Source organism: Loxodonta africana, chromosome 25 (genome assembly GCF_030014295.1).
Source record: "Loxodonta africana isolate mLoxAfr1 chromosome 25, mLoxAfr1.hap2, whole genome shotgun sequence".
NCBI classification, from domain to species: Eukaryota; Metazoa; Chordata; class Mammalia; order Proboscidea; family Elephantidae; genus Loxodonta; species Loxodonta africana.
Window position 1 is genome coordinate 18,223,273 of NC_087366.1, and position 21,243 is coordinate 18,244,515.

The window sequence follows — 21,243 nt, forward strand, 5'->3', positions numbered from 1 at the left end:
ACATTCTGGAAGGTAGGAATCAGCATCACTGTTTTAGAAATTAAAAAAAAAATTGTATCTCTGAGCCTCAGTGACTATATGTAAGGGTATATATTCTAGAGCTCAGAGAGGATAAATAATTTTCTCAAAGTCACACACTCGGTAAGGGGCAGGTCAAGATGTAAACTTAGACCTGTATGATTCTTCTGCCCTTTTCACTTTTTTTGCACCATGTAGCAGAAGATACATAGATCCACTTTGAGGCTCGTGGGTGGGAAAGTATGGGACAATGATTCAAACTGGATTTTAGAAAATAAGTATCTTACCAGACACAGAGGTGTTGAGACTGGGGAATAACATTCCTGGTTAAAGGGATAAGATGTGCAAAGGCACTGAGGCTTTAAGAAGCATGGTGTGTCAGTGGAATGTCTTGGAAAGAATCATAACAATTAGATGGTATTAAGCCAAGGGTGCTAGGAATACTCAAATCATGCCCTAAACCTCAGTTGTACCTCTCCAAAACATATCTGAGGGAGCAATACACTTGCAGAACAATGATAAAGGAAAGCAAAGTCAGTCTCCACTCTCAGCTGAAGGTGGGCCCCCATCTCTAATGCAGGGCCCTTGTAAGTTGGGCTAGGGTTCCTGAATGCCCTGAAGATTCGGAGAGGGAACACCTTCCTCTCCGCAAGCCCAAACCAAACTTCAAGATTTCACCACACTTCATCCACCATAAGCGAAGATAGAAAACCAAACAGATGAAAATGCTTGGCAATGCAAGATAAGAGCAAGGTTGGCTGGGCATGTCCTAAGCAGGAAGGTCCCAGCCTTCTCCTCATCAGGCCACATGGAAGCAGAAAACAAAAGGAGAGCTAGGTCTGTTGACTGCTTCTGCAGGGTAGGTGAAAGAAGTACAGGAGATCACCAGCAAGAACTACACTTTGTACGTGAACCTTTTTGTTTAAGTCAACTTCACAGAGGTACAGCCTACATAAAATAATATGCACCCATTTTAAGTGTAAGTTTGGTGAATTTTGACAATATAACCACACTTGTGACCATCACCACAATCACAATATGGAACATTGTCATCATTCCCCCAAAATTCCCTCATGCCCTTTTACACTCCATGCCCCCTCACCCTGAGCCTCAAGCAACCATTGATCTGTTTTCTGTCACTAGAGATTAGATATTTTTCTAGCATTTCATATAAATTGAATCATAGAGCATGAACTCTTCGGCGTCTGGCTTCATTTGTTCAGCAGAGTGTCTTGAGATTCATCCATGTTGTGACGTATATCAGTAGTTTGTTCCTTTTTATTGCTGAGTACTATTCCATTGCATGGATGTATTACTGTTTATTTATCCATTCACCTATTGATGAGTTTTCAGGTTGTTTCCAGTTTTTAGCTATTATGAGTAAAGGTGCTAAGGACATTTGCGTACAAGTCTTTGTGTGGACATTGTGGTTGATCTTTTAATGGACAGCAATCCACCTGCTGGCAATCATGGCCCAGTGTCCTAGAATCTTGCCAACCTCTAAGCAACTCTGCTTCACAAGATGGTAAAGAGGGAGGAAGAATAAAGAAGTTGATGGGGGAAATCATCACTTCCCTGCTACAAACTGAAGGCATATAGCTCCATAATATTCGTGGGTAATATATATTAGGTCCATTTTGGCCCAAGCATTTTTCTCCTACTTTCCATCCCCAGTGTTCCTCCTGTATTTTCTCTCACCTCATTCCTCCTTCAACTTGTTTTTAAAAAATAATAATAACATTAAAAAAAAATTTAGCCTGGAGCACTGGAAAGAGAAACTATTTTTTCATCATGAGACCTAATATCCGCATGAATGACTTTGATGTTTCATGTTGCTATTAACACAGGCTCCACTGTAAATAATCTGAAAGCGAATTAGAGGAGTCACCACCAAAAACTGACCAATTGCATCACGGCCACTCCTCTCCCACCACAACTGTGGAACCCAAATCCGCAAAGGCAATATGCTGTTTTCTATGTGGGCTGCTGTATTAGGCTCAAAAAAAGGTAAAATGAAGGTCTCAATACCCCACATAGCTCTAGCTACCTTCCAGAAATGAGATTAATCAACAAATAGGGTCTGACTCATTTTTTCTTCGATAATAGAAACAAACAAAAAACATCCCATACGTACATCCGAGGATACAGCAGGAAACATAAATAGAAAAACATAATTAAACATGACATACAAATAAAGCATTCCAGTTGATGTCACAAACTGGTGGACTGTGGGCTGATTAGAGCCCACAGACATGTTTTATTTGGCTTGCAGTGTTTAAATAACATTGTTCCAACATTTGAAAGTCATGAAACTTGACCAAAAAAAAAAAACAGAATATTTGGCAACCAGGCACAAGTTGCCACTTAACAAAAATCTACCGGAGCTGAGTAGCAGCTGTTCCCTTTGGCCAGACACAAGCACTTTCTCTGGGCTTTCTTCCGTCCTGTATATTATCAACATGGCCCTTGTTGGCATTTTGGTTTGCAGCCCCTGCATTAAGGCATCACCTCCACTAGCAAAGAGGAAGTGGTCAGACGTACCTCAATGACAGAATAGATACTATTAGAGGTGGAGGTGACACATGAAGTAAAGAGTCACATTTCAGGACAGAAATTCTTAACTTCTGATGCCTTATCCAGACACTTCTTCCTTCTTCCCCCTCAATGAGGCAACACAATGTTTCCTGGCTCCACAGCCAGGTCAAGGGACTCCTGCCTCTCTTTGAGATGGCTCCTTGGTGTGGCTCCATGGCATCTCTCTTACTTCCAGGTGACCTGGTCATTCCAGGCAAGGAAAGCAGGTGTCCCAGGCTAATGCTCACTGCTCAAACACCTGTCGCTAAGGTGGCTTTCACTCCTTCCTCTTCAGTTAATTTTGCCTCCATGACACGCAGCTGAGAAGGCTGGAACTTTTCACAGTGCCCTTGTAGTTTTACAGCAATGTTACATAGAAGGAAGGAGCTATGTGATGGTTCTACCAGGAACTAGGTTCTCTCTGCTAAGCTCCAGGCCTACCCAACCAACTGTCTACTAGGTATCTCTACCTTCATCCCCACAGGCACCTCAATCAAAACTTTTCCTAATCTACATCTGTCATCTTCCTTTGCCATTTTCCCAAAGCAAAATATGTTTTGTCTCCTGGATGCCCTTTTAGTATCCCCTCAGTCTACCCAAGCCAGAAACCTTGGAATCATACTAGGCTTCTCTCTCTTCTGACCATCTACTTCCCCACATCCAAGCAGTCCATGAACCTATTACAAACTACCTCCTTACTATCTCTCTTACATCCTCTCCTTTCCATCTTTAGTGTAACCAACCTAGTTCAAACTCTTACATGGAATTTTCCAACAGTCTTCTGATTATGTCTCCACGTCCTGTCTTGCCCACTTCATCTCTCCACATCCTAAACACAGTGCAATCAGAGTGATTTCTAAAACAGAAATCTGATCATGTTATTCTCCAGCTAAATTCTTTATTGGGCCAACTACTTACATAAGGGATACAGCCCAACGCTCTCAGAGACCTGTTCCTAGCTCTCTAAACTTACACTGTCCAAAATGGTGGCCACTAGCCAAATGTGGCTATGGAGCACTTGAAATGGTGCTAGTTCAAAATGTGGTGTACCATAAGTATAAAATACATACCAGATTTCAAAGACATAATTCAAAGGAAAAGGAACATAAAATATCTCATTAATAACTTCTATATTGCTTACAGATTGAAATGATAATATATTAGATACAACAGATTAAATAAAATATATTAATTTTACCTATTTCTTTTTACATCTTTTAATGAGCCTACTAGCCTACTAGACAATTTAAAATTGCAAATGTGGTCTGCCTTATGCTTTAGACATTTTCCCCACCATATCTTCCTGCCTTCCATCTTCTCCACCATATACCCTGCTAAACATCGGGCATATTAAATGATTGACAGTTTCCTAAAGCAAGCCATGATATTTCATAATCTTACATATAGGTCTTTCACTTGTCACATTGCATCTCACTTGTGATTTTAAAATATGTCTACAAATCCTTTGATAGTCCACCTTTCAAAAGATAGACCCCAGTTTCCCTCCCCTTGCTTGTGGACTGGACTTGCTTCCAATAAAAATAATAAAATGTAAATGTCAATATTCAACTTCCAAGACTAAGTCATAAAAGGATTGGACCTTCCTCTTGCTGTCTCTGTAATATCATTCACTCTGTGTGATGCCATTTTCCATTTCATTAGAAGACTCAAGCAGTCCTATAAGGACCATATGGCAAGAACTGAGGCCTCCTGCCTACAACCATTTCATCGATTCGTCTTTAAAGTGGATCGTCCAGCCCCAGTCAAGCCTTCAGATGACTGTAGCCCTAGCCAATGTCTTAACAGCAATCTCATGAGAAACCTTGAGCCATAACCAACCAACTAAGCACCTCCTAAATTCCTGAGCCACACAAACTGTGAAATAAGTTTTCTTTTTTTTTTTTTTTAAGCAGCTGAATTTTGGTGTAAGTTGTTACACAGGAATAGATAACTGATATACCACCCATGCCCTATACCCCTCCTTACATATGAAGACAGGAGAGAAGAGCAGCTGCTAAGAGCTCAAACTCATGCTTCACGTACTCACATATCAAGATTTAATTCAAAATCATCCTGTCCATGAAGCCTTTCTCAAAAAACCTCAACCTATTCCCATATGTTTATAGAATTTTTCTTTAAATTTAGAAATGTATTTTATACATTTTGAACTCAGTGTTTTAACTAAAAACATATTTCCTGTTTTTAAATTAACTTTGAAAAGTGACTTTTTTTCCTGCATGTAAAAGTGATAAATGGTAGATGTTTTGAAGCAGCCTAAAAAGAAAAAAAAGGGAATTTAAATCACCTGAAATGTAATCTCATTAAGAAAACCACTACTGGTATTTTTAATATCCTTTTTTGCATTTATTTTTTACATAGATACATTTGTCAGTTTGTTGTACTGTGGGGGCTTTCATGTTGCTGTGATGCTGGAAGCTATGTCACTGGTATTCAAATACTAGCAGTGTCACACACGGTAGACAGGTTTCAGTGGAGTTTCCAGACTAAGACAGACTAGGAAGAAGGACCCGGTGGTTGACTTCTGAAAAAAATTAGCCAGTGAAAATCTTATGAATAGCAGTGGAACATTGTCTGATATAGTGTTGGAAGATGAGCCACTCAGGTTGGAAGGTACTCAAAATACAACTGGGGAAGAGCTGCCTCCTCAAAGTAGGGTCAACCATAATGATATGAACAGAGTAAAGCTTTTGGCACCTTCATTTGCTGAGGTGGCATGACTGAAAAGGAGAAGAAGAGCGGCAAATATTCATTAATAATCAGAACATGGAATGTACAAACTATGAATCTAATTGGAAATTGTCAAAAATGAAATGGAATGCATAAACATCAACATCATCAGCATTAGTGAGCTGAAATGGACTGGTATTGGCCATTTTGAATCAGACGATCATATGATCTTCTATGCTGGGAATGACAAACTGAAGAGGGATGGCATTGCAGTCATCATCAAAAAGAACATTTCAAGATTAATCCTGAAGTACAATGCTGTCAGTGATAGGATAATATCCATATGCCTACAAGGAAAATCAGTTAATAAGACTATTATTCAAATCTGCACACCAATCACTAAGGCCAAAGATGAAGAAATTGAAGATTTTTAACAACTTTTGCAGTTTGAAATTGATTGAACACACAATCAGGATGCACTGATAATGACTGGTGATTGGACTGTGAAAACTGGAAACAAAAAAGAAGGATCAGTAGTTGGAAAATATGGGACTTGGTGACAGAAGTGATGTCAGAGATCGCATGATAGAATTTTGTAAGACCAACAACTTTGTCATTGCAAATGCCTTTTTTTTTAACAACATAAACAGCAACTATACATGAGGGCCTCGCCAGATGGAATACACAGGAATCAAATTAACTACATCTGTGGAAAAAGATGATGGAAAAGTTCAATGTAATCAGTCAGAACAAGACCAAGGGCTAACTGCAGAACAGACCATCAAATGCTCATATGCAATTTCAAGTTGAAGCTGAAGAAAATTAGAAGAAGTACACGAAAGCCAAAGTACAACCTGGAGTATATCCCACCTGAATTGAGAGACTTTCTCAAGGATAGATTTGACATATTGAACACTAATGACCAAAGATCAGATGAGTTGTGGAATGACTTCAAGGACATCATACATGAAGAAAGCAAGAGGTCATTAAAAAGACAGGAAAGATGTATTAAGAAAACATTCTGCATCCCACCTTGGTGAGTGGCATCTGGGGTTTTCAGTGCTAGCAAGTGGCCATCTAAGATGCATCAATTGGTCTCAACTCCCCTGAAGCAAAGAAACATGAAGAACACCAAAGAAATAACGTAAAGGTGACCCCAAGAGACAGAAAGGGCCACATAAACCACAGACGACATCAGACTGAGACCGGAAGAACTAGATGGTACCCAGCTACCACCGATGACTGCCCTGAAAGGGAACACAACAGTGAATTCCTGATGGAGCAGGAGAACAGCGGGATGCAGATCTCAAATTCTCGTAAAAAGACCAGACTTAATGGTCTGACTGAGACTAGAGGAACCCCAGAGGTCATGGTCCCTGGACCTTCTGTTAGCCTAAGACTGAAACCATTCCCAAAGCCAACTCTTCAGACAGGGCTTAGACTGGACTATAAGACAGAAATTGATACTGGTGAGGACTGAGCTTCTTGGCAAAAGTAGACACATGAGGCCATGTTGGCAGCTCCTGTCTGGAGGTGAGATGAGAAGCCAGAGGTGGACAGGAGTTGGCTGAATGGACACGGGGAATACAGGGTGTAGAGCAGCTAGAACATAGCAAGGCGTACATAAGTTTTTGTATGAGAGACTGACTTGATTTGTAAACTTTCACTTAAAGCAAGATTAAAAAAAAAAAAAAGACAGGAAAGAAAAGACCAAAATGGATGTCAGAAGAGACTCTGAAAGTTGCTCTTGAACCTTGAGTAGCTAAAGCAAAAAGAAGAAATGATGAAGTAAAAGACCTGAACAGAAGATTTCAAAGGGCAGCTCGAGAAGACAAAGTATTATAATGACATGTACAAAGACGTAGAGTTAGAAAACCAAAAGGGAGGAACGTGCTCAGCATTTCTGAAGCTGAAAGAACTGAAGAAAAAATTCAAGCCTCAAGATGCAATAGTGAAGAATTCTATGGGCAAAATACTGAATGACGCAGGAAGCATCAAAAGGAGATGGAAGGAATACATGAAGTCACTGTGCCAAAAAGAATCGGTTAACTTTCAGGAGGCAGCATTGATCAAGGATCCAGGCATTGAGGGAATACCAGTTGAGATGTTTCAACAAACTGATGCAGCCCTGAAGTGCTCATTCATCTATGCCAAGAAATTTGGAAGATAGCTATCTGGCCAACCAACTGCAAGAGATCCACATTTGTGTCCATTCCAAAGAAAGGTAATCCAACCAAATGCAGAAATCATTGAACAATATCATTAATTTCACACGCAAGTAAAATTTTGCTGAAGATCATTCAAAAATGGCTGCTGCAGTACATGGACATGGAACTGCCAAAAATTTAAGACAGATTCAAAAGAGGACATGGAACGAAGAATATCATTACTGATGTCAGATGGATCCTGGCTGAAAGCAGAGAATACCAGAAAGTTGTTTACCTGTGTTTTATTGACTACGCAATGGCATTTGACTGTGTGGATCATAACAAATTATGCATAACATTGGGAAGAATGGGAATTCTAGAACACTTAATTGCGCTCATGAGGAACCTGTACATAGACAAGGAGGCAGGCATTCAAACAGAACAAGGAGATGCTGTGTGGTTTAAAGTCAGGAAAGGTGTGTGTCAGGGTTGTATTTCTTCATATTTATTCAATCTGTATGCTGAGTGAATAATCTGAAAAGCTGGACTATGTGAAGAAGAACAGGCATCAGGATTGGGGGAAGACTCCTTAACAACCATCGTTATGTAGATGACACAACCTTGTTTGCTGAAAGTGAAGAGGACTTGAAGCACTTACTGCTGAAGATCAAAGAGCACACCTCAACATAAAGAAAACAAAAATGCTCACAACTGGACCAATAAGCAAATCATGATAGCTGAGAAAATATTGATGTTGTCAAGGATTTCATTCTACTTGGATCCACAATCAATGCCCATGGGAGCAGCAGTGAAGAAATCAAAGATGTATTGCGTTGGGCAAATGTGCTGCAAAATACCTCTTTAAAGTGTTCAAAACAAAGATGCCACTTTGAGGACTAAGGTGCATTTGACCCAAGCCATGATATTTTCAATCACCTCATATGCACATGAAAGCTGGACAATGAATAAGGAAGACCAAGGAAGAATCGATGCCTTTGAATTATGGTGTTGGCAAAGAATACTGAATATACCATGCACTGCGAGAAGAACGAACAAGTCTGTCTTGAAAGAAATACAGCCAAATTGCTTTGGATACCAGCCCCAGGAGAAGGACATCATGCTTGATAAAGTAGAGGGTCAAGTGAAAAAGAGGAAGACCCTGTACAAGATTGATTGACACAGTGGCAGCAACAGTGGGCTCAAGCATAACAATTGTGAGGACAGTGCAGGACCCGATAATGTTTCGTTCTGTTGTACATGGGGTCACCATGAGTCAGAACTGACTGGACAGCACCTAACAACAACAAATTCTTTATTTTATTCTCATTTTGGTCATGCATTATATTCCTGATTTCCTTAATTCTTTGAGTATGTTCAGTATTGTTGTTTTATGTTTTTCTTATGTGTCTGTTATCTGGCCTTCCATAGAGATGATTTTTCTCCCTTTATCTTGTTCTTTAGAGTGGCCACCATTTCCAGTTTCCTTGAGTGCCTTGAGTTTTTGTTGAATTCGTGACATTAGACTATTACAATATATAGCTTTCTCAATCCCCCCAATAGCTTTCAAAAGTGCTAATTTCTGCAAAACAAATAAACAAACAAAAAAAACTCTTAGATGGGCACAATCTTCAGTCTTTGCTCAACAATCCTTTACTGCCCTATGAGAGCTCTGACTGAGGACAGAGCAAGGTTTCAGTCCTTCGGGCAGCTCCCAGACTGGTGAGAACATACGCACTGAACAGTCCTCCAGCAAGATGTGTCCTGTTTACTTCAGAGCCAGAGACTGGGGGCCCCTTCTTGGTGCACAGAAGATCCATGAGTCAGGTGGAGCTCCATGGGCTGGGGCTCCACTGCAGCCGTTTGTCTACCACATAGGAAGGGGAGGGGTGGGGACGATGGAAAAAGAGATTTTCGTACCACTTAAAAATTAAAAAGAGATTTTCCTACCATTTAAAATTCACCTTTATCTTGCCTCAGCCTGCAGCTCATTGTTGCCATCCTTCACCTAGATTTTCAGAGCACTTACAGGGTTGAGTACAGATTTTTAGTTGCTTTTCTTTTTTTTTTCTTGGTGCTTATGTGGGAGAGTCAGGGTCTTAGACCAGCTTATGCCACCATCTTCCCAGAAGTCCTCTATTCCCCTCTATTCTTGTAGATAACTTCCTCCACACTGGTTTCCAGGGCACTACACTGTCCTGGTTTTCTTATTCACTGTTGCTGGACCTTCTTTCTCTTTCTGACTTCTAAATGATGTACTGCCTTGGGATTCAGGCCTCAAAACTCTTCTCTCTAGTTATGCTCACTCACTAGGGAAACTCATCTAGACTTTTGTAACATCTATACACTCATGACACACAAATACATAATAGAAGCCCTGGCTTGTGTCTCAAACTACCTAATTAACATCCCACTTAGATAGGCATCCCAAACTTATCATGTTCAAAAATAAACTCTTGATTTGTTTTTCCACACTATAATTTGTCTCTCCCCCTTCTCCATTCACTCAACTGTTCAAGCTAAAAACTTTTGAGTAATGCTCAACTTCTCTCTTATCCCATATAGAATCAACAACAAAACAATTGGCTCTTCTTTCAGATTCTAACAAGACTCAGACCGCTTCTCACTTCCACTGCTGCTACACTGGTCTGAACAACCAACATCTCTTATGAGAGCATTGCAATAGCCTGTTAACTGGTCACTGGCTTCCAGTTTTATTTCCTTCTCCATTGAGTCTGTTCTCTGCGAAGCAGCCAGAATCACCCCTTTAAAACATAAGTCAGATGTGTCACTCCACAGCTCAAAATCTTCCAATGGCTTCCCATCTCACTCAGACTAAAATCCAAATTTCTTACTCAAGCCCATAGTCCCTACCTGATCTAGAGTCTGGCTACTCTGCTAATCACTTCTCCTTGCATGCTGTCCTATAACTTACCCTGTAACAACCACATAGGCCTCCTTGGGGTAGCTGGAATCCACCTAGCATGTACTTACCTCTGGACTTTTGCACTTGCTTTTCCCTTTGCCTGAAAAGCTATTCCTCCAGCTATTTGTATGATTCTCTCCATCACTGCATTCTGGTCTCTGCTCAAATGTCACCTGCAAAAAAAAAGCCATTCCTGATGACCCTAACTGGAGTTACATTCCTGTCACATTCTCTTCCTACCCTGCTGTACTCTCTCCAGAGCATTTATCACCATCTGACATTACTTTACATGTATTAATTTATTTCCATCCACAAATATTTGTAAGTACCCACTATGTGTCAAACACTGTTCTAAGATTCGAGGACACAGTGGAGAACAAAGTCTCTACATCCCCCACTCTAATGTAAGTGTGCTATACACATACTAATTCTCAGTTATTGTGTCATGTTTCTTTACTTATTCATTCCTTCAGAAATTCATCAAGAAGAGGCCATATCCCCACTGTGATGGTTAAGGTTGTATGTCAACTTGGCTGGGCCATGATTCTCAGTGGTTTGGCAGCTATATGATGTTGTGATGACTTCTGTGATGAGATGTGATATAATGTGATCACCTCCGTGATGGGATCTGTTGTGAGTAGCCAGTCAGCTGAAAGGGAGTCTCCTTGGGCATGTGGCCTGCACCGAATATAAGTGGGCATTCTGGCAAGGCTCTTGGACTTTTGCTTCCTCTGGATCCTGCAGCTGGCTCCTGTTCTTCTGACTTCCAGTTCTTGGGACTTGAGCTAGCAGCTTACCTGTGGTCTTGCCCGCTGATCTTGGGATTTGTCCATCTTTGCAGTCTGTGAGCAAGAGCCCTGCTCTCTGACCTGCCAATCTTGGGTTCGCCAGCCCCTGCAGCTACATGAATCAGGATAAACGTCTCTATCCCAACTCATGGAGTTGGGACATTCTGGCCTGTACAACTGTGTGAGCATTTCCTTGGTATAAATCTCTGTGTGCATGTATATATATGCTTTACTGGTTTTGCTTCTCTAAAGAACCCAGCCTAAGACACCCACAGTCAATAGAAGGCTCCACGCCAGGGCCCATGACTTAAACCCATCCTGATCCTGAATATTCCAGACTTCTTTTACAGAGAATTTTTCAATGTGCTTTTGTGCTATACTGAGCTAAGCTCAACTTGATTGTTTTCAATCCCAGTGAATTGTTCCAATACAAGCTTCCTTGCAGTAGCAATTTCCCTTACTTGATATAAGCCTCCAAATACACAGCCGGTGATTGTCTTCTTCCTGTGCAGCTCGTCTGAGTCCAACGGGTTCCCCAAAGATTGGACCAAAAAAATTTTATAATCATCATCACCAGCAGCAGTAACAATAGCAACAGCAGCAGTGTTAAGCTTGACAAAATTTTCAAAGGGCAAATTTTGTCTTTGGTATCTTCCCACCCCTCTTTCTTGCACCTCCTTCCTACCCCCACTGCACATCTAGGTCCCATTCTTTGGAGACCCGGCTCTCAGAGAGTTGTGTATTCCCACCAAAGGTGGCGACTTGCACTTCAATGGGAAGCACTTGGAGACTGCGAAGGAAATGGAACACTGACAGCTTATTGTGTGCGAGGCTTCATCTATCCCCACATAATTATTTTATTATGTGAGGAAAACACAGCCTTGAAAGAACATATTTTGTCCCTTATTTTACAGACAAGAAACTGAGGCTCAGGGGCATTACCTAACTCTCCCATGTTATCCCGGATGGTCTGAAGTCCAAGCTCTGCCTTTAAGTCTCTTGAGCCTCAAAAATTCAAAGGAACACAATTCTAATGGTAGATTATCAAAGCTCATGACTGGAAGGACTTTTGAAAAAATGCGGTAGAGGAGGGAAGAGAGTAATGATGAGAAAAGAGGATCTATGCTGCCAGATTGGTCAGTCATAAGCTTACCAAATTTTAGGGCTAGAAAGGCTTGCAGATAGTACTGGCACCAACTCCTTCATCCTATGGAGATGGAAATATGAGGTTCAAAGTGGATGAATTACATTCATTTATACCTAAAGAACTGAGAACCCACAACCCAGGAAAAGCCCACTTAGGTGATATTTCCAAGAACCAAATTTTCTAATCATTTCACTTGGGATGGGAAAAGAGGTGAACAATTTTTCACTTATTTTTTAAAACCACAGAGTCCTCAACTGTGGTCAGCAACAGAAGCATAATCATAATAATTTTATATTTCTGAGCGGGGAATTATGATTTCTAAGAAGAGTTTTCAGATTAGCAATGTTTGCATGTCTCCATTTCCCCCAAAAGTGCTGGATAAATGAATGCATGGGTTTAGAATAGAAAAGAATGTGTAATCAAATATAAACTAAGCTTATCAGCCAGATATACTTTGTTTAGACATCCTTGTTTTGATTTCTCAAAACTGCTAAGGCAAAGGATACAAACATAATGTGTCTCAGAGCATAAGCATGTTTGTAAGAGCATATAGCGCAGAATGAGATCTCTCCTGGGGCCCAGAGAACCCAGGACTCCTCTTTCTACACTGGGGTTGACAAGCAGGCAAACAGCCAATTCTCACCCTGCCATGGAATAGCAATACTAGGACTATGTTTAGGGTAGCCTCTTTATGAACATTTGAATGCAATCAAATAAAACTTTTATTGTGCTCCTACTATGTGCCAGGTACTGTATTAGCAATAGGTAGGATGCAGACTGGTACACAAGATATGCACTAAGAAAATTAAATGATTCTTGTCAGTATACATATGCATGTTAATGATAATTAACATCTCCTGCTGGCAAATATGGCAGGATAACATTTTGATATATTAACTGATGTTTTCCCTTCTCAGTAATTCTTATTACCTGTGAACTTTTTCTCACATATCCTTTCTTGGCACACTGCCACAAGGACAGGATTATACTACAATACAAAATAAAAGAGGCAAATTCTTGGCTCTTGAATTTCGAAATGTGAAATCTTAGCAAAAATAGTATATTTGGAAGAAAAATAGATTGCAAGTGGTCAGAGTCAGTTTTTTCCACCCCTAAAAACAAGATAAAACTAGACAAAACTGGGGTAGAGGAGAGAACAAAAAGCAAAAGAGTTAGACCCTTGAATGGGTCACTGACCAGAAGCCTGTGTTCTGGCCTCTCTGCCTGGCCTCAGGAGGGGTTACATTCTGACTGAGCTCCTGGTGGAGAGCAGAGATAATAGACACTCCAGTTAGGTTTGGGGTAATGTGAAGGGAATCTGTGCCCAGCGCTCCCCACCCCATCTCTCCAGGCTACCTTGAGGCTCAGGTGAAGCCTCGACAGGCCCCAGGCCCTTAAGGTCACTCAACAGCATGCTGAAGAGACAGTAGAAAATAACAGCTGGCTAGGAAGCATATCTAGACAGAGAGGATCCAAGACAGCCTGAAAGTTCCCCACATGCCCATGGAGTTCAGGAACAGAACTAAATCTTTTCCAAGTGCCCAAAAGAAATAGCTGAGAGAGACCCAGATCTGAAAGATTTTGTGGCCAAGGATTAGAGGGACACAGCAGTGACCTCTGCGGGCCAATCACACAGGAGGATGATATTCAATTCAGCTGATACTAGCATGAACTGACGAGAACTGACATGAACTGACGAGAACTGACATGAGCTGACGAGAACCCTGAGGGCTGATGCCCACCCCTCAATCTTCTCTCCACATATCCCATGCTAATGTACCCTGCAAGTCATCTAGATCAATACAAACAAGACAAGTTCACAATGCTACACAAATACCAATCCCGGAAAAGAAGTCACTATTCTCCTCACAGACCCAGCCCCATCCATTCGTTTTGAACCAGCTTCCTTCAGAAATATACTCTCAGGCCTCAATTAAATCCTCTGCGCCATAGGCGCAAATACTTTCTTGCTCCATCTTAGGAAAGACCAGGACAACACAGTCTGTGTAACAGCCCATGATGCATCAGAAGAAGTCAAGTCTCCAGTGACCCTAGGTTCCTGATACATAAAGTATCTCCTTTCTGAGATCAGATACTAAATCCAGAACGTGAGCAGGCAAGTGGGAAGAAGTTTGCCTTCCAAGCTTTACTCTTCTCAGTTCCCAGATGGCCCTTTCCCACCTTGGTGGTGTTTCATGGCCTGACGTTCCTGCAACGTCCTCTCACCATATTCCCATTGCAACTTGAAATTCCTCCACTGTAAAGTGATTCAGAACAGTTTGAGGTTTAACTCCTTTTTCTTCTTTGCTCTCCACAGCTAATCAGTGGTTAAATCTACCCCCTCGTTATCTCTCCTCTCCGTTCCTTTACCAGGAAATGCTGTTCTCTCAATAGTCCACCACTCCTTAGTCCAGCCATGGGATTGAATTGCAATTCCCCTCCTTCTTGAAGTTGATCATGGCCAGCCATGTGACTTGTTTTGGCCAAAAAATGTGGACAAGAATGACATCTGTTGCTTCAGGTGGACGCATTTAATTGCAATATGAGACACTACAACACTGTCTTCCTCCTGCCACTGGAACCAACAACACTGCAGGTGGTAGAGACGCTGTCAACCTGATTCCCAGAGTAAGGAACCCCTAGACGAGATGCGATGGATGTGTAATGTGAGCAAGAAATAAACATTTGTTAGAAGTTACCGGCTGTTACTGCATCATAATCTAGTCCATCCTGACTACTTGGGCTATTGTTGGGGTTCAGGCTCTCATCACGTCTCATCTGAGCTCAAAAACATTATTCAAAGTGTGGTCCACACACAGATGCCAGTCACAAAATACTGCGGTGCACAACAAGGTATGTACATGTAGAAAATCTTTTAACAATTTCACTGATTAATTTTCTTTGTTGGATATAATAATAAAATATTTGGACTTATATTCCCCAACATCTAGCACTGTGCCTTGCCCATGGAGGTGCTACAAAACTGTTTGTCACATTTAAGTTGAATCAAAGTTTCATGATTAAGAATTACGGTACGATTTCAAGCAATATCAAGAAGATTTGGGAGATATTTGGGGTACAGGACCCTTCCTCATTGAGATGAAATCATCATTTAAAAGTTCCCTGCATCTACTCTTTGTGACAGCATAAAATTTAGCTCTAACGAATACAGAAACTTTCTGAGATCCTTCTCATTTAATATTAAGTATTGTTTTAGGTTTGCCTACATAAAAGAATGGACATGAATGTATATGTTCTTCGGAGTAAAACTTTACAAGTATTTGGATTTCCAAATTATCCACAGTTTGACATTTTGATACATTTGTTTGAGAATGTAGAAGGATAATATAACTGATCCCTAAATCACTTCCTAACTCTCTCCAGGACTAAACAGAGTTGTTTTTTTCCCCCTGCTCTCAAAGGCTCTTTGACATACATTAATATATTCCTCTGTACCATACAAGAGACAGCATGGTAGTCTGAAAAAAACAGTGGACTAGGTGTCAGGAGACCTGGCTCTAATCATCATTTACCCACTCACTTGGTACTGCACAAGCCATTATTTAACCACTTGGTGCTCTAATATCTCCACCTATTAAATGGTGATAATAATACAAGTTAACAACATCAGCCTGTTGTGAGAAGATAAAGGGTATAGAAGCTTTTCATAGTGAATAAAGTTCTACAGAATAGTAATTTAGCATTTATATATAATGCTGCCTTTTAATGCTCTAAAACTATTTCATATATGTAGATTTTCTCCTCTCTAGCTAGACAATAAGTTCCTTGAGAGGTACATTGTGCAATATTTCCTTGTGTCCTACCCAATGTCAAGCCCGTGGGGACAATTAATACACACGCGTGGGTTGTTTGAAAACTAATCTACCAGAAGTTGTTGGACCTCTTTACCCTTAAGTGAACTGCATGAACTACATAAACTTCAAAACTGTGTGATGAGTGTTCCTTTATTCACATTGACTACATGGTTTTAGAGTTCGGGCTATGGAGAGTTATAACTGGCTGTCTAAGTTCCTTGAGGGCAGAGGTCATGCCTTATTAATCTCTGTATCCGTAGCCTGTATCACAGTATCTAGACACACAGAAGGAGCTTAGTTAATGTATAAAGGTAAATTAATAAATGAAGTGAACTTTAATTAAGTACTTCTTAATCCTACCTGGGAACCCTGATGGTGTAGTGGTTAAGTGCTACGGCTACTAACCAAAGGGTCAGCAGTTCTAATCCGCCAGGTGCTCCTTGGGAACTCTATGGGGCAGTTCTACTCTATCCCATAGGGTCACTATGAGTCGGAATCGACTTGACGGCACTGGGTTTGGCTTGGTTTGGGTAATATTACCTGAAACCTAAAATGCCAACATTTGTTCGATTATGGTTAAACTGGTTTGGGGGAAATTTTCCAGAATCGTCTAAACATTTATAAAAGCACACCCACCCAACAGACATGTAATTTTTCCATCCTCTTTCCTTAGTGAACACAAGCTGTTCTTACTCAGAGATCATTAAGAGGATCAGGCTGGTGGAGTGGCAGGGCTAAGAAACGGAACAGCTATTGGCCAGAAAGGGAAAATTGCACTATTATTTGTTCAGAGGATACTACATTATTCTGCACATGTAAACAGTCAAGGTAAAATATGGCAGATGAATAAAGAGCTTCTGTACAGAAGAACTATAAACTTTGGCAAGAACCACTGTGTTGCAATGAAAAAGTCCCTTGCTGGGGGCTGCAATGGAAAAAGTGAGCTCAGAGAGGAATTCAGAACAGAAATGTTCAGAAAGAGAAGATGAAGCACCAGGACATTTTGGTTAAGTCATTCGGTTCCAGGCTTATAAAAGCGTAAAGTTGTTTTGGCCAAAAAGATACAGATTACATGAACTTTTTAAAAACCAAACCCATTGCCATCAAGTCGATTCCGATCATAGCGACCCCACAGGACAGGGTAGAACTGCCCCCACGGAGTTTCCGAGGAGCAGCTAGTGGATTTGAATTGCCGACATTTTGGTTAGCCACCGTAGCTCTTAACCACTGCACCACCAGGGCTCCATAAGCTTTATAGGATGGGAGATTGCTACTCTAATTGTAGATTAGAATTCCAAAGTGCCTTTGTCCTCATATTCTTTACAAGAGATCTATGGTGTTTAGGAACACATTCTTCTAGAGAGGCCCAGACAGGTGAGGCAAAATAAGTCTGAGGCCAATGGACTAGGATTACCCAGTGTTCCACTGAGCCATCCTAGGCAAGATGGAGAAAAGAACAGGGACTACTGAAAAGAAAGGGGAGGTCAGCACCACAGAGAAATCAATTGCCCACCCTTTCCCTCTTTCCTGTCCCCCTCTAGAGAGGGCTTTTTTTATAGAGAAGTTCGTATATATTATGGCACCCATTAACGTCTCCCACCACCAGTACAGTTGAGTGTTTCAGAGCTGGGATTTGTTATGTGACCTGATACTGAAATTCATTTCATAAAGAAGGCTTTTGCAAGGAAAATTTGAAATGTATAATTTCATATAGATAGGAACAAAATCAGCCAAGAAAAAAACACCTCCCCAAATAGCTTTCAATTTTAAATATAAATTCCCATTTTCAACAAAGCATGAATCAAATCATATATTTAATGTCAGTAGTATAATTTTAGAGCCACACCAGAAAGAAAAAGGGGGTAGAGCACACAAAGCTTTATTTTTATTTATGCTATTTCCCCCAGATTGAAAATCAGTTTGCAAGAGCACCAATTCTCAAGCTAATTTGCTCATGTCTGAAATTCTGTGCTTATCCAGCAGTGCCCTCTGGTGTCCAAATGGATAATTTCGATTTGCCTTCAGGCAAAACGCAAGCACATACACACATATACACATAGGCATACATATATCCCAAGTTAAGTCTACAGTCAGCACTCACTCACTCACTAATCAAATATTTATTGGGAGTCAACTATATGAGTTACTGTACAAGGTACAAAAAAATAGACATGGCTGTTTATAGGCCCACGAGGAAGGCACATGTAAATGCGTTTACAAAAATTACTTCGTCAAACAAAAATCACTTTACCTAGTTGTTCACTTAAATGGACAGACACAGCTGGGTTGCCTCCCTTTCTAAACTGTTCTGGGTTATTATCACATTAGCTCACACTTGACTGGCTGTGGGCAGGAACATCTTTGGTCAAGTACATAGGGAACACCCTGAAAGTGAACGCCTCAGGACACATAGTGGGACTGAGGTCTGGTTTTAAAGATTTCTTTGAGAAAGCTCTTTTCGCAGTCAAACCCAAAAGATACTTTTGGTTTTGTAGTTATCTAGGAGGCCACTAACACCAGTCCAATCTGACACATAGCTCTGGCACTTGCTAAACCTTACACTTCTGAAAACACATGCTGTTTTTCTAGCACGATGACGAAAAACTTCAAAAGTAATCAAATGGCACGCACCTGAAGAATTGATCATAAACTGTTTTAGGGTTCTCAGATCTGCAAACACACTAGTCACAGAAAAACATCCTGCTCTGCATACCGCATCTTCTGGCCTTCTAGGGAAGCAGAAGGGTCGCTATCACTCGGTGTTGGCTCGATGGCAAAGGGTAGGGAAGCAAGAGGGAATCTAACAGAGTTGTCAGGAACATCCATAGAGAATAAAGGCAAAATCCAAATGCCATCAAAGGAAGAGTTAGGAACTACTGCGGATCAAGAGCCATGTCTATCATTTTGCAATATTCCTAATTTTTGTCATTCTTCCATTCTTGTAATTGTTTCCTAATTAGTTATGAAATCCCAGAGCGTCGGAAGGACCTGTGAGTTGCTTCTAACCAATAGAATGTGACAAAGGGGACAGGATACTTGATTATGTTACATAAGATTACAAGGTTCATCTTGCTAAGACTCTCTCCCTTGCTGGCGTTGAGGAAGTAATCGGCCATGCTGAGAAGGCCCACGTGGCCTGGAACTGAGGGTGGCCTCTCACTAACAGCTAGCTAAAAACTGAGACCCTCAGTTAACAGCTTACAGGGACCTGCAAGCTATGAACAACCACAAGTAAGGAAGTGACCCCTTCCTCAGTCGAACCTAAGATGAACTGCAGCCCCGGAAAACACTTGGACTGCCAGAGTCCTGACCCACAAACACTGTGAGAATAGTGTGGACTGTTTTAAGCTGCTAAGTTTGTGTAATATTATTACCCAACAATAGATTCCTAATACATGTTTCAAGACACTTTTTTTAATTTTAAAACATTTTTATTATGAAAGTAATACAAATAGGGAAAAGACAAAGTTATTCATTTACTGTCCTGCCATCCTACTAAAACCACAGTTAGCAATTTGAGTTACTTTGTCATCTTTTTATTTTTGCGTGGTGTGATATTTACAGCCACAATCACACCTATTCATACACTTTTGTATATTGATTTTTTTACTTAATACTTTCTCATGTTTCTTCATAATATTCATTACTAATTTTTAATGAATGTACCATTATATGTATATAAGTTTATTGACTGTTTCAGTAGACCAGGGGCTGCTCAATGGACCAATCTTGGTGCACTATCTCTTTTCGTACAGTCCACAAGCAAAGAAGAGTTTTTACATTTTTAAGGGTTATAAAGAAACAAGAATATGTGATAGTCTTTTTAAGGCTTGTGAAGCCTAAAATATTTACTACCTAGCCCTATAAAAAAAAGTGGCTGACCCTTGCTGTTAGACTAGGGCTTGGAAAATTATGGCTGTGCATTTATAAAGTTCTGTTGGAACAAACCCTTGCCCATTTGTTTACATATTGTCTATGGCTGCCTTTACACTACAAATGACAGGGTTGAGAAGTTGTGGCAGATACTGCATGGCCTTCAAAGCCTAAAAATATTTACTACCTGGCCCTTTACAGAAAAAGTTTGCTGATCCCAGCCCTAAATTTTTAAGTGGTTTATGTTTGGGATATTACAAGTCATGCTACTGGAACATCTTTGCGCATTAATTTTTCATACTTTGGACAACTTAATTGGGAGAGATTAACAAAAGTCGAATAACAGACTAGTTAATGAAGATATTTTTAAGGCTGATACTGTCCCACATTATTTCTTATAATATTCTAGGTATTATAGAATAAGGAGAGCCCTGGTGGTGCAGTGGTTAAGAGCTCGGCTGCTAAACAAAAAGTCAGCAGTTCAAATTCACCAACTTCTCCTTGGAAACCCTGTGGGGCAGTTCTACTCTGTCCTATAGGGTCACTATGAGTCGGAATCAACTCGATGGCAATGTTTTTGGTATTTTGGTTTTTATATAATAAGGGTGGTGCTTATAAAAGTGAAAAGGAAGATCCAGTACTTCTCTGGTCCCTATTAATCTAATTATGTAAGTTTACACTCTGGATGAACTTGGTTATTGCAATATGAAAACCAACTGAAAGATACATACTTTCTATATAAGGAGAGAGAAGTAAACTCTTTAAGTGTCCAAGTGTACATGAAATGTCACTGCAGGCTAGTTGTGGCTAAAAGGCTTTGGGAGAGTTGCGGAAAGCAAAGAGGTGGCAGGCTCAACAATGAGTCAGCAGCGGCATCAACGAACACGGAGGCAGCGATGAGTGTGGGATGACAGAAAAGACATGTGTTCCACCTTTTTGAACACATCTTTGGCATAAATGTATTTATAACCATAATTAAACTGTCTCCAGATAAGAAAGTTCTAGAGCAATTATCCTATATTTTTTAACAGAAAACATTCTTCTACCTGGAAACATTTATCTTTCAGAAAGAAAACTTATGGAATGGACCTGCTAAATCAACCCTGACTGTCTCTGAGATTAAAGATAAAGCAAGCTGATGGGTCTCAAATCCAATCTTGTATGAACAAGGTAAGCATCAGGAAGTATAGCTGTCATCTTCTAAGTGAAATATTCTGCAACATAAAAAAAAAGATCAGGATGGACCTTTTCCCCAGTAAATAATGTAATC

At 40.5% G+C, this 21,243-nt stretch overlaps 1 protein-coding gene across 8 annotated transcripts in view; it reads right to left on the reverse strand.

Annotated features, from left to right (window-relative positions):
• Positions 1–21,243, reverse strand: part of TSEN15 (tRNA splicing endonuclease subunit 15) — a 79,686-nt gene that overhangs the window by 27,620 nt on the left and 30,823 nt on the right. For 6 of the 8 annotated variants that reach the window (XR_010319377.1, XR_010319375.1, XR_010319376.1 and 3 more), the window contains one exon: positions 10,419–21,187. Coding sequence is in view for 1 of the 8 variants with exons in the window: in XM_010590948.3 (XP_010589250.1) it covers positions 21,167–21,187 (21 nt within the window). In the remaining 7 variants the exon portion in view is untranslated. Of the gene's footprint in view, positions 1–15; positions 21,188–21,243 lie in introns of those variants that run through there. The other 2 variants (XR_010319379.1, XM_010590948.3) reach the window with 2 other exon arrangements.